Raw genomic sequence first — 14,783 nt, 5'->3', positions numbered from 1 at the left:
ATACATACTCATGTAGCATATAACTTTCTTACATTCAAAGAACATACTGGTAAATAGGTTAACTGACCGCTAAAGAAAGTGAACCTAGTGTCTGTGGTAGAAATTCTACACTCTCAACTCTACTGGTTATATACATACATACACACACACACATGCACACAGACACAAACACACAATGACATGCAGCCTCTGAAAAATAAACCGATCTGTGTGTTGCAAACGACACTTAAGGGCCCCACACACGATACAGCAGCCGATCCAACGGTTTTGAACGGAACGCCGCTATATTGTTCCGTGTGGGGGCATGATATCGTCCACTGCGCGCTCCCGTGGGGTTGTCCGTCGCTCCTCCAGATCTTTCTGCTTGTTCAATTGATCTGGGGGATCGACGAACAATCCCATGCAGCGCAATGCCAGTTGCCGGCATATCGCGCGGTCGGCCACCGGATTACACCGTGTGTGGGGACCACCCAATATGTCGGCCTTTTGGATTGGCCGTCGCATCACAAGGTGCATGTCGCACCGTGTATGGGGACTTTTAGACAGAGAGTATTTTTTATTGCAAACCAGTAGTCTCTTAAACTACATCTTCAAACACATAATTAAATATTTGTCTGCAGTTTACCACCCCTCCCAAAAAAATGCATCTTGCATAAGTGTTCAACCCCAGTGCTGTGGAAACTCCAAGTTTACATAGATAAAATATATTGTCTGAACAATTGGCTTTCAGGTAGCCTCTATTATTTAAAAAGGTCAGTATTTATGATAAAAAAGCTCCGTCATTCAAGTAACAGTTGTCATACCGTGAACAGGAAAGCTGTGGAAATGAAGATCAATAAGCATTTAAGAAATTGGAAGGTAAAGTTATAGACATGCAGAAGATAGGAAAAGAGTACAAACTAATATCCAAGTGCTTGAATCAATTGTGAGGAAAATGAGGCTGCATCATACCATCCAGGCAGTGCTGCCCATCAAAACTCTGCATTACAGTAAGGAGGAGACTTGTGAGGGAAACTACACAGATGGCAACTATCAGGAGCTGCAAAGTTCAGTGGCTGAGACTGGAGTGAAGGTGCAGCCAATAAAAGAGCTCTGCATACAACTGGCTGGTATGAGAGATGTAATTAGTAGTCATAGTTCACCCTGTTTTACAGCAAATTATCACATGCCTGCATGTGTGCTTAGTCTATTTCAGCCATTTGAGAGGGAACACATGCCGCATACATAATATATTATATATGTGAATCCATTGTATTTTACACATTACTGCTATAGAAAGTTTTCATGTATATATTCTATTTGATAATTATTTTTTTTAATTTTAATTATTTGTTTAGTATATATCCAATTAAATGAAAGACCAATGGATGGTGTAAAATACATGGAGATACTGTAAGATAACCTGCTTCGGTCTGCTAGACAACGAAACCTTGGGAGAAAGTTCACCTTTCGGCAGGACCATGATCCCAAGCACAAGGCCAAAGCAACACTGACGTAGTATGAACAAGAAAAAGGTAAAATGTTCTACAACGGCCCAGGCAAAGTCCAGATCTCTGTCCAACTGACAATCTGTGGCACTTTCTGCAATCCTCCAGTGTCATCCAACCAACCTGCACAACCTGGAGCAAATCTAAAGGAAGAATGGGACAAAATCTCCCCAAACACTTTGCAACCCTGGTAGAAAAGCACCATAACAGTCTGATGGCATTAGGCCATAGAAGAATGTAAGGTGAGGCGGAATATCTGCTACTTTTATGTACGCTGCATAATCTTTACCTCGTGCTGGCTTGGCGGGAGCTTGCGTTTCAGTATAGTGTTTGTGTCTTGACTGCGGCTTAATCTTTTCCAGTACACTTCCGTCAGAGTCGCTCTCATCGGTCGTAAAGCCAACAAAGCTTTTACCGTTAAGTGCACACTTAGATTTTACAGAATCAGTCCATCTGTTTGACTGCAAAGGCACATCCCGCACGTCAGACTCGTCATCAGAACTAAATGGGGGTGTCCTGAAATTAAATAAACTTGGTGAATACATATATAAATTACATAAATTCAAATAATAACACTATTATTAAATGCAAATGCAACATTAAAATGAAATTACTTTACCAGAACCAAAAAGTTTTACAAAACAGTTTTAGGGAAGACGTCTCATCTACTAACTAGATCAAATATAACAGTACAATACATTTGACAACATGAGTTATCAGCAAATAGTATGCTGCCAAATCTTTCAAATGACCCTATGAATTGGCAATAACTAATGTACTCCCTTATATTAAGTGACCGGCGCTATGCCAGAAGTCACATGCGCTCCACAAGGACAGCCTTAATCGTTAGTTCTTCCAGTTAACAATGTGTTACATATTGCTTGATGTGTGTCACATGATCTCAATTTGAGGAAGAAAACTTAACTCTATACAAAGGTGGAAGGTCAAACAAACAACTGATCTGCACTCACCTGACCAATAAATAAATCCAAAATATTGTAATAATACACAGATAAAGCACATGCTGAGATTATTTAGCCATGTCACACTCACACAAAAAGAACATGTGAGTGGGCAGAGGTAATGTGTAGGCATACTGCCAGGGCACACAACAGATGCACTCGATCCATAACTGATCTTTAGTTGATTAAATAACAATTTAATAACCATTTTAGTAGTATTTATTGGGGCCACAGGAATCACATAGCTCTGTAAACACACTTTAAGTACCGGGGCCTTACTTTGGCGTGGAACCTGCTATAGGGATTGGATATCTTGGTTCAGCATGTATTTTTTCTTGCGAAGATTTTAATGTAGAGGTTTTGAACTTTGTCTTTTTACGTAGTGAAGCTGAGCCTGTGCTTCCTAAGGTACAAGATCTACCTGTGGGAAACAGAAGTAAATAAACCCAAACACAAAAGTTAGACCAAGAGTTCATAAATTGTGACACTTTCAAACGCTTCCCACTAATTAAACTAAAATCAGGGAAGGTCAGTTGCTATAAAGGATGCCATGCACGGTATAGAGCTAGCCTATGGAGCCTTGCCTTGGTGTGGGCAAGCCATTTATGTTAGAAAGATGAAAAATGATGTACTGGACTAATGATACAGGATTTAGCAACACCATTTTCCCCCTCCTCCATCTGGGAAACACTGTCACCATTTTGTAATAAACTCTTAACATGTAAACAAAAGTAATGTAATTATAAGGAAACACATTATAAAATCCCAAATGAACCATCTGTTAAGTGTAAGAACCTGCAGCCTAGGCAACCACAGTGATACAAAAAACAGTAAATCATATGATTTGTAAATACACTAGAATCCAATATACTAGGAAAAATAAAAGTGTACATTACAGGGGGGGTGCGCTTAAATTACAGAGAGAGGGGATTCCAGTGGTCAGAATGCCAGTGCCGGAATCCCGACACCTGTGAGAAACCCATCGCCGGCATCCCGACCGCCGGAATACTGAAGGTAAGTTCAGGAGTTAAGAGTATCGCGGTAGGGTTAGGCACTATGGGTAGGTTAGGTTTAGGGTGCGGGAAGGGGAGGCTAGGGTTAGGCACCGGGGAGGGAGGGTTAGTGTACCGACCGACAAAGTGTCGGTATTCTAACCCTGTCGGGATGCCGGCATCGGGATTCTCATTGTTCATCCCGAACGCTGGCATCCTGTGCCCATCTCCATTACAGGTAATGAAACATAGTACATCTTACCCTCATCGGCAGTTGCGCGTGCCTCTGCCTTTAGATTCACTTGTCTTATAAGATTTTCCCTGATTTGCCGAATATCTGGCATGCATTTCTCCTTCTCTTTCCTGGCAGTTTCCGATGCAGCTATTGCTCTATTGAAGTTACCAGTGGAGATCCCACGTGCACCCTGGCAAATTACAGTATAATTTGATTTAGTCAATACTCTTAGGGGTGAATGAATTGGAAGCAAATAATTTGATTTAGTCAATACTCTTAGGGGTGAATGAATTGGAAGCAAACTGTTAGTTTTTGCCTTGTACGATAATGTTCTGCAGACTTCACATTTTATTGTTTGCTTAAGTCCTCGTACAATTCAATTGTAAAGCACATATTACGTTTTAAACTCTGTCCTATGCAAGGTACAAGGGCAGGATTAATGTAATATTGAAAAAATTCGACCATAAATATTTGTCCATGCCTAAAACGAGTATACAAGTACAGTATATACATAACCTTGCTAGTAGCCGGTCAGAGCTCTGTACTCCAGTCTGAGGCTTCAGTTGATACCCGTTGCTAAGAATAAGTGAACAGCATACTACAATCGTTGTTTTCTATTCATTTGATTTATACTTCTATACATAAAACTATGTTATATATTGATATATTTATTGTAGATTTATAAGCAGACATAAAAATGTGTAGTGTAATGATAAATTTTAGCATATGACAAAAATAAAGACCTTATAAATACTGAACATTTTAAAAGCATAATCATTATGCTGCGCATAACACAATATGCACACCAGAAGAGCTTACAATCAAATCTGGAGGAGAAAGATTATGTTGGAAAGAGGAGATTGCAGGGAGTGGGCATACATAATTTGGATGTTAAGCAAAGCCACGGCTGGTGTTTAGGCGAGTACTGTAGGATATGGGAAGAGTGTGAAATGATGTTTGATCTTACATAGATAAAAAAGTAACAAGGGCATGTTTCCAGGAAAAAAAAATGTGTGTAATTTTTTAACACAAACCACTTGGAACTCCAATTTTAACACCAGACAGAGGGCTTAAAAGCTTGCTGAAAACTCTAAAATAAATTAATCTGTTGCTGGGAGAGCAGACACAATTGGTAAACCAATTAACTGTTTCAGGGAGAGTACTTACAAAAAAAAATGCAACAACTAACCTTTTGTAAATGAACATGCAAGCAAGAATATGCAAGTTATTCAGCTAATTTTGCTTGAATGAAAAAACAGTACAGTACTTATATTTTAGTAAATATGAAAACTACCTGCTTCATTTATTAAGTACACCAACATGCCTGCCCCACATTTAAAATAATCTTATTCTTTCTGTGCTTTAAGGCAGGGGTAGGGAACCTTTTTGCTGCCGAGGGCCATTTTGATATAATATAACATTTTTCGCGGGCCCGGTGCAGGCCACGACCCTCCGTGTGACATCACACAGGGGCGGGGCCACAATCGCTGGTGATTACAGCAATGCCTGGAGCATCCTGAGGATGCTCTGGGGAGCTGTAACGGCAGTGGTGTGACCATCTGAAGCGTCCTAAGGACGCTCCAGGAGACTGAATAGATTCTGGCTGCAGGATGCCATTCTAGGCACCCTGCTAGCCAGATGAGGCTAGCAGAAGAAAGCTCAGAGGGCCATACCGAATGATTCAAGGGGTCTTATACGGCCCCCGGGCCTGAGGTTCCCCATCCCTGCTTTTCACAAACTCCATGCATGAGTCCAGATGGTTAGATCAAATTGACTCAGCTAGTAATTAATTCACCTGTGCTCAAGCATGGATGGCCTTTAAAGCTGGACTGTAATGGCGGAGTTTGGAAAACTCTGCTTTAAGGGGTAAGTGAATTGGGGGATAAACCACTTTATTTATGTGCTTTATATTATTCTAAGGATATACTGTAATTATTTGGTGTTCCGTACTATGTTATAACCAATCAATAATAAAATTACAAATTTTATATATATATATATATATAAAAAAAAAAAGTCACCATCTTTGGAGGTACAATAAAAAAAAAAGTGAATTCAGCATATTGTCACCCATAAAAAATGTAATTCAGCAGTTTTTTTTTTACTTTCTTTGCATTTGTGTATATTTAAAAATTGCTGCTAACTGAATCAGAATACATATGGAACTGAATAAATACCAAAATCATTCCTCTTATCTTTAAATTATGAACGTAATTAGAGGCTAGCAGGAATTTGAAAAAAGTACACACATTTACCGGTTTAACTTCCAAGGTCTCTAGCTTGTCCATCAATCCCTGTTCCAAGACTTTCCGAAGCTCTTTGTATAATGTGGGGTCCTTCCTCAAAGCATTTATTGAAAGCTGTTTGCTGGTGCTCACTGCTTCCTCAATGTCCATGTCTGTAATTATATGAGCGTACTAAATTGCAACTCTTAAGTGATTTATAAAAATGTAAAATGTGCGCACTTTTATGATACATTATGCCTATAATACCAGTTTTACTTTTAGCCTAATATATAATTTTTATATTTTTGTTTCTCTTTAGAGTTTTTTACAGTACATTGGTCAATGTAGTTTCACATCATTTGGATTACCTATGGGAAAAGTCAGTTAGAATGGGTGTGGTATAAAAGATCGACAGTACTAAAGTCGTCATTCTATACATCGACACCAGATGGTCGACATGTAATAGGTCAACATGGACAAAAGGTTGACAGTGCAAATGGTCCACAGCGTTTTAAGGTCGACAGGTTCAAATGGTTGACACATTTTTATTTTTTAATTTAACCCTAACCCTATCCCCTAGTACCTACCCTAACCTTAGTGCCAGACCTAGCCTAAACTTAACCCTCCCCCTAGTGCTTAACCCTAACTGTACCCTCCGGCAACTGAACCCTAACTCTCCGCCAGGTGCCTAACCCTCCCCCTGGTGCCTAACCCTAGTGCCTAAACCTAGTCTAAACCTAACCCTCCCCCTAGTGCTTAACACTAACCGTACCCTCTGGCAACCTAACCCTAACTCTTCCTTAGGTGTCTAGCCCTCCCACTCCCCCTGGTGCCTAACCCTAACCCTAGTGCCTAAACCTAGTCTAAACCTAACCCTCCCCCCCAGTGCCTAACCATAACCGTGACTTCCGGCAGCCTAACCCTAACTCTCCCCCTGGTGCCTAACCCTAACCCTGTTGCCTAAATCTAACCCTCCCACAGTGCCTAACCCTAACCGTGCCCTCCGGCAGCCTAACCCCAACTCTCCCCCAGGTGCCTAAACCTAACAAAGTAGGAAAAGCCATTAAAAAACGTCAGCCATTTTTGAACCTTTTGTCCCTGTCTACCTATTGCATGTTGACCATCTGGTGTGGACCTATTGACAGTGGACCTATTTATTGTCGATCTTTTATCCAGATACCATCATAATAACAAGAGATATGGTAAGAACTTACCTTTGTTATCTCTGTTTCTACGAAGTCCATAGGGTCCACAGGGTTGACCTTGGGGTATAGCTGGATCTGGATCCACGGGCACCACGCAGTTAAAAGCTTTTGCTGCTCCCAGGATGCACTTGGGTCCATCCTCCTCTATACCCCGCCCCCGAGCCACAGGCACCTCAGATGGTAAGCAGCCAAGGCCAGAGGAGGAGACTAAACAGAGAGAAGGAAGACTGGAACACACAAGAAACCATACTCACAGAAATGGGAGACGGAAAACCGGTGACCAGCCACACAGCCCATATGAAGCCATGTGCGTCAGGGCGGGTGACCTATGGACCCTATGGACTTCGTAGAAACAGAGATAACAAAGGTAAGTTCTTACCATATCTCTTGTTTTCTACTTCAGGGTCCAGAGGGGGTCCACAGGGTTGACCTTGGGGATGTCCCAAAGCAGTTCAACTAAGGGCGGGGATGCTCCTGTGAGGAAGGAGAACCCGGCGCCCGAAGGATGCATCCTGAGAGGCAAAGGTGTCAAACGCATAGAACCTCAAAAACGTCTGAGGCCGCCTTACATAGCTGAACAGCAGAGGCACCACGTCTAGCAGCCCAAGAGGGACCCACAGAACGAGTGAAATGAGCCTTAAAAGAGGCTGGCACAGGTAAACCCTCCTGTGCATAACCCTCACAAATAATGGAACAAGGCCAACGGGCTAACGTTTGTTTGTTGGCAGACCAATCCCTCCTGTGAAAACCAAAGAGGACAAACAATGAATCAGACTTCCTAACAGAAGCAGTCCGGTCCTCATAGAATCTAAGCGCACGGACTACATCCAAGGAAGCCTCACCAGCTGAAAGATCAGGTGACTGAAAAGCCGGCACAACAAGTTCCTGATTGATGTGGAACTTCGAAACCACTTTTGGCAAAAACTCAGGACGAGTGCGAAGCACCGCTCTGTCCTGGTGAAAAATCAAAAAAGGGGGATGACAGGAAAGGGCCCCCAATTCTGACACCCTCCTGGCAGAAGCAATTGCCAGTAGAAAAACCTGTCTTAAACATTAACCACTTGAGTTCCACCGACTCAAGAGGCTCAAACGGAGGACCCTGCAGGACCCAAAGAACCACCGCCAAGTCCCAAGGAGCTACACGAAGGGAGGCTGGATTCGGAGAACACCTTGGAAAAAAGTGTGAACATCTGGCAGCGTAGCGATCCTTCGCTGGAACCACACGGACACATGCACCTTCAGGGAGGCAAGGCGTAAGCCCAGGTCCAAACCTGATTGAAGAAAATCCAAGCTCCTAGAAACTCGGAACACCTGAGGATCACAGTTTCTGGACTCACACCAGTGAAAGTAAGTGCGCCACACCCTGTGGTAAATCCGTGCGGAAGCAGGCTTGCGTGCCCTGAGCATGGTACTAATAACCGAACCTGAGAAGCCTCGAGACCTTAAGATGGCTGTCTGAAGAGCCACGCCGTCAAAGACAGCCGACCCAGATCTGGGTAAAGGCAGGGCCCTTGAGACAATAGGTCCTGACGCTGAGGAAGAAGGTACGGAGTGTCGATGGAGAGGCTCCTCAGATTGGAGTACCAAGGATGTCTGGGCCACGCCGGAGCCACCAGCACGAGCGTGCCGCCGTCCTGCTTGAATTTCCGCAGGACCCGAGGTAGCAGAGATATCGTTGGAAACAGATACGCCAGGTGAAACGTCCATTTCACCAACAGCGTGTCTACCAGACATGCGCCTGCGTCTCTTGTCCTTGACCCGTAAATGGGCAACTTGTGATTGTGACGGGAGGCCATCAAGTCCAGCTCCGGCAGCCCCCATCTGTCCACGAGTAGGTGAAACACCTCTGGGTGAAACGACCATTCCCCGGGAAGCACGTCGTGACAGCTGAGGAAGTCCGCCTCCCAATTGAGGACTCCGGGGATGAAGACCGCCGATATTGCTGGAATGTTGCACTCCGCCCAAGCAAGGATGCAAGACACCTCCGACATTGCAGCCTGACTGCGAGTCCCTCCCTGGTGGTTGATGTACGCCACCGTGGTGGCGTTGTCGGACTGAACTTGAACCACCCTTCCTTGAAGAGCGGTGCCGGACGACTGCAGGGCCCTGTACACCGCCCGCAGTTCCAGGATGTTGATAGGGAGAAGTGCTTCATCCGCAGTCCAACGACCCTGAAATGACAACCAGCCTGTCACTGCCCCCCAACCCCAGAGACTGACATCTGTTGTGAGCAGGACCCAGTCCGGGATCCAAAAGGGGCGCCCCTCGACCAAATGAGCTGTCTGAAGCCACCAAGCCAAAGACTGCCGAACCTCCGGGGACAACACCAGCATCTGAGAGCGGATCCGGTGGGGTAACCCGTTCCATTCTGATAGAATCAGCCCCTGCAGGGGCAGTGAATGGAACTGGGCAAATTCCACCATGCTGACACCATGGACCCCAGAACTCTCACTGCCGAATGGACCGACAGGCGGCAATTGCTCAGGCAACTGTGTATCCACAGCTGCAGGGAGGAGACCTTTTCTGGAGTCAGAAAAATCCTTTGCTGATGAGAATCTTTTTTGCAAGTTTGGAGAGGCATGAAGGCAGTCAGCATTAGGAGGATGTGCTGATGCTTATAGTGCCATGTGGAGGTTTTTAGGGTACCTCCAAGGTAAGTTAGCTCTCAGCTTCTATATGTACTGTTATCATGCAGTACATCAATTGTATTTATATGACCCTTTTTCGTGTGATGCCCTGGGGATGGCCCTTGGTTGGAATTTTTTTGGGGTGCCTTGCTTCTCGGACGTGAACCCCTTAATGCTAGGGACGCCAGTATAGAGGAGCCTTGACGATTGGCCTGGCGCTTATTCATATATTTGCAAATGTATGTAACTAATACCTCTGAATCGCTATTATCATGTAGGATTTAAGTATTGTTTTTGCTGCAGTGTGCTGGGGGGCAAATCTCTTTTTTTTCTGTGTTCAGTGTAAACCCCGCCCTTTACAAGCACCTGTGTTATGCAATTAAGCTGATCTGAGCAACTACCATTTTTTTTGCAAGTTTGGAGAGGCATGAAGGCAGTCAGCATTAGGAGGATGTGCTGATGCTTATAGTGCCATGTGGAGGTTTTTGGGGTACCTCCATGGTAAGTTAACTCTCAGCTTCTATATGTACTGTTATCATGCAGTACATCAATTGTAATTATATGACCCAGAGTGGGTGCTACCATTGTGTAGCAATAATTATTTTGGGGTGAGCGTTTGGGAGTGGGGCCCCCGGGGGGGTTCTGACTGGGCCTTTCTCATGGCATCACCACTTAATTCACATAGAATACCTTTATCACTTCTCTATTTGTTTGTATATTATTTGTGTCATTTTAATTCTTTCTCATTTCGTTAACACTTATTGATTTATACTTACACATCTTTTCTTTATACTTCACTATCACCTTTTTCCCTTTTTCGTGTGATGCCCTGGGGATGGCCCTTGGTTGGAATTTTTTTGGGGTGCCTTGCTTCTCGGACGTGAACCCCTTAATGCTAGGGACGCCAGTATAGAGGAGCCTTGACGATTGGCCTGGCGCTTATTCATATATTTGCAAATGTATGTAACTAATACCTCTGAATCGCTATTATCATGTAGGATTTAAGTATTGTTTTTGCTGCAGTGTGCTGGGGGGCAAATCTCTTTTTTTTCTCTGATGAGAATCTAGCAGGGCTCCCAAATGAACCATCCGCTGTGATGGAATCAGGGAGGACTTTATCAACCACCCGTGCGCTTGCAGACAAGCGATCGTCAGGTGGAGATGTTGAAGCAGTACCTCCGGGGAGCTCGCCAGCAAAAGGAGGTCGTCCAGATACTGCAGCAGCCATACGTTCTGGTTCCGAAGATGTGCGGCCATGATTGCCATCACTTTGGTAAATACCCTTGGTGCCATGGAGAGGCCAAAGGGTAGCGCCCCCGGAACTGATAGTGATGCTGAAGGAAAGCGAACCTCAGATAACGCTGGTGTGAAGGTGCTATCGGAACATGGAGGTAGGCCTCCTGGATATCCAGGGAGACCATGTAATGCCCAGGTTCCATCGCCAGAATGATGGAACGTAACGTTTCCATCTTGAATATGGGAACTCTGAGGAATTTGCTCAGACACTTCAAATTGAGGATAGGGCGATGAGAACCATTGGGTTTCTGCACCAGAAACAGAGTAGAGTAGTACCCCGTCCCTCGTTGTGATTGAGGAACGGGAACAATGACCCCTGCTTTCAGCAATGACTCTATAGCCTCCTGAATCTACAAAGCCTTGGTTGTGTCCTGAGAAGGACTCGTGCAGAAGAACTGGTGGGGCAGTCTGTGCCGAAAAGACAGGGCATACCCCTGGGAGACCACTTCTCGAACCCAGGCATCCGTGGTGGTAGTGTGCCAGCACTGGGCAAATTGAAGAAGTCGGCCTCCCACTCTGGGGTCCCCCAGAGGGAGGCCTGTCCCATCAGGCAGAAGGTTTATCTTCCTGTTTGGAAGAAGAGCACATGGCACTCCAGGCCTGCTTCTTGGGCTTCGAGGTTGTCTTAGCCTGAGGACTGACCCTTGGCCTTTCCCTGAACCCGAAAGGACCGAAAGGCTGAGCTCCTCACCTTAGCCGGCGCTGAAGCCGAAGGGAGGAAGGCAGACTTTGATTTAGCTAGAGTATCCACTATTTTGTCCAAATCTGGACCAAATAGCAACTCTCCATTAAAAGGTAAGGCCTCCAGGCCCTTTTTAGAATCCGCGTCAGCCCTCCAGGACCGCAGCCACAAGGACCGACGCGCCTACACAGCTGCAGCCGACACCCTAGAGGTCAGCAGGCTAACATTCAACGATGATTCCCCAATAAAGGAAGCCGCATCTCTCATCTGTCCTATCAACGCTCTCTGGATATCCGGAGCATCGTCCGGAAAGGTATCTTCTAAAGCATTGGCCCAGCTCGCAATGGCCTTAGCCACCCAAGAGATGGCCATGGACGGATGGGCCACTGCCCCAGAGAGAGAGTAGATAGACTTTAAACAAGTCTCCACTTTCCTGTCCGTGGGATCCTTCGGGGAGGAGATAGATGGTAATGGCAAAGTAGCGCTTTTAATTAAGCGGGTGACATGGGAATCCACCGGAGGCGGGGTTTCCCATTTCCTGCAATGAGCCTCAGGAAAAGGATAGTTGGATGCCAACCGTTTCTGCGGTTGGAATCTCTTGCTGGGCAACTGCCAGGCCCCCGCCATATGATCCGCAACTGGTCGGACAGGGGAAAAACAGTCAAAGCTACTTTGGCCTTTTTAAAATTAGGATACTTCGACCTAGGAGCCGGTACATCCTCCTCTATGTGAAGGATGGCCCGCACCGCCCTAACCAATGCCGGCACATTAATGGAGGACTTAGTCTCCACCTCCTGGGCCACGGCATCCAAGTCCTCATGTACCTCTCTGTCATCCGAAGACACGTCCGTGTCCGTGAACTGCGCTGCCAGTGAAGCCGGAAAGGGTTTCTTGGACGCCTTTGGGGGCAAGTCACTGTGTAACATCGACTGAAAAGCCGAAGACGAGGCCGCCAGACTCTGAACAGAGCTGGAGAGTATATCCACCCAGGGAGGAGGTACTGCCTAAGGATACCCCTGAAAGGGTACCATTGACTGCTGCTGCGTCACTACGGGAGACTGTACATACACAGGCAACCCCGAATAAGGACTCACAGTCTGAGACCCGGAGGGAGACTGCAACAAATGCGGAACACCCGGTGAATGGGGGATGGTAGGCTGGGGCAACGCCCTAGAAGGGACCGCAAGACGGTCCGCGATTGACGCCAGCACTTGTGAAAACATCGCCCAAGGAGGATCCTGCGTAACCGGGGGTTTAGAGGGACCAAGTACCAGCTGGCACCGCAAGCACAGACAGTCCTGTGACAAATCCGCCCCATCAACCCTTGCCGAACAGCGTCGGCAGGAAAACAATACAGGAGCCACAGAGCGCTCATTCTCCTCATCAGACATGATACAATAACTTTGCAATAAATATGTATCACCGAAAAGAGGTGAGGCGTATAACACCTGCGCACTCCCAAGTCTGCAACACAAACAGCCCACAATATGGTACTGAGTAGCACACCACTGTATGTGACTGACCTCACAAATACTTAGATTTATATAAGTGAGGCACACAGAAAGAACACCCCTCCCCCACACACCTGCGGGCCGTAGGAGAAGGAAAGGGAAAGTGATAAGATGACAGTCAGCTAGACAAATTATCACAGACAGCAGCACTAGCAAAAGTCACATACCATGCAGGAAGTTATATTCACTGCACCTTTAGCTACAATCAACCTCCCAGATTCAGTGTCTGGGAGGGCTATAGCGCTGCGAACACAGTCCTTTTGCAGGGGAGAGGTATGCAGGGGGACTGGTCCATGCACCGCCTGGGAGATCTGCGTTTGTGACATAGAAAATGGCCGCCGGAGAGCTCTGAGGAGGAGTGGCCATAGGAGGAACAGCCCAGCGACGTCAGCACGCATGAGAGAAGGCGCGCTGGGCTGAGGGGAGGAGCCGCTAAACCAGGGAAGGCTGCCTCCCCTGGCTAGTAATTAACCCTAGGGACGCTGGTTCCCTTCCAACAATTACACCCTGGTGGTCCAGCGGTCACGCGGGGTATTCCTGAAGAGGGGGAGCCCGCCGCCGCTACTAGCGCCACCGGTCTGTCCCCAGAGACCTGCGGCTAAAGACTGCATTTCCCCCGCGCGCAGCGCGAGGCGCTGCACGCGGCTTGCCTGGCCCCGTGTTTCCGGCAGCAGTCCGTGGGAGGTCCCGGAGCCACGCTAGTACTGACTCCGGGGTCCCGCTGCGATCCACAGATCAGTACTGGCATCGCAGCGCCAGCGGGGCTGTTGGAGCGGCAGCGTGGACGCCCAGATGAACAGTCTGATGCTGCCACTCTGAAGAAGTAAAAATAAATAAATAAAATCTTCATTCAAAAAAATTTCAAATAAGCTTAGGGGCTGCAACTAAAACTGAGGTGCCTGTGGCTCGGGGGCGGGGTATAGAGGAGGATGGACCCAAGTGCATCCTGGGAGCAGTAAAAGCTTTAACTGCGTGGTGCCCGTGGATCCAGATCCAGCTATACCCCAAGGTCAACCCTGTGGACCCCCTATGGACCCTGAAGTAGAAAAACATTTTCCATGTAGTTACTGACATTTTTTCTAACACAAGTAGTGAGACAGCATCTAGCCCACACTTGGCATGTAAGAAAATAATGGTGATTTTCACCCGTATGCAGAGTTGTACACAGCTTTGTAAGCAGCCAACCTGGTCTGTACACTTGGTTTTCTACAGTGCGCACCTTGTCCAACCTTGGTGCAAATAATATGCCGAGTGTTCAATTCTACATCAGGCCCTATATGTGCTTCTGAGCACCTACCAGTAGTTTCAGGGTTTAGAAAGTGACTTCTTTCTAATGGTCTGACTCTGAATCATCTTTACTTTGGAAAAATTATAGATCATCTAACAAATAGTTTTTAATTACCGCATATACTGTATATAGTAAATCAATGGTGCCAAAAAATTTTTATTTCTAAATGTTCTTGACTAAGTAACATTTCCTAATCCATGACTAAAAACATACTACTATTTCTTACTTTTATTGTATCTTATTCAGGAAAAGCACCATGCAAAAGTCTGCGAA

The 14,783-nt window shown here is 46.0% G+C and overlaps 1 protein-coding gene across 1 annotated transcript in view; it reads right to left on the bottom strand.

The window, feature by feature from the left end:
* DZIP1 (DAZ interacting zinc finger protein 1) overlaps positions 1-14,783 on the bottom strand; it is a 74,716-nt gene that overhangs the window by 15,008 nt on the left and 44,925 nt on the right. Inside the window, 4 exon segments of the mRNA XM_088457036.1 lie at positions 1,777-2,003; positions 2,729-2,870; positions 3,704-3,866; positions 5,932-6,074. Coding sequence (XP_088313162.1) covers positions 1,777-2,003; positions 2,729-2,870; positions 3,704-3,866; positions 5,932-6,074 — 675 coding nt within the window.

This window comes from Taudactylus pleione, unplaced genomic scaffold (genome assembly GCF_031769625.1).
Source record: "Taudactylus pleione unplaced genomic scaffold, aTauple2 ptg000041l, whole genome shotgun sequence".
In the NCBI taxonomy this organism is placed as follows: Eukaryota; Metazoa; Chordata; class Amphibia; order Anura; family Myobatrachidae; genus Taudactylus; species Taudactylus pleione.
The sequence above is the reverse complement of the archived record's forward strand: the minus strand, read 5'-3'. Positions and strand labels throughout refer to the sequence as shown.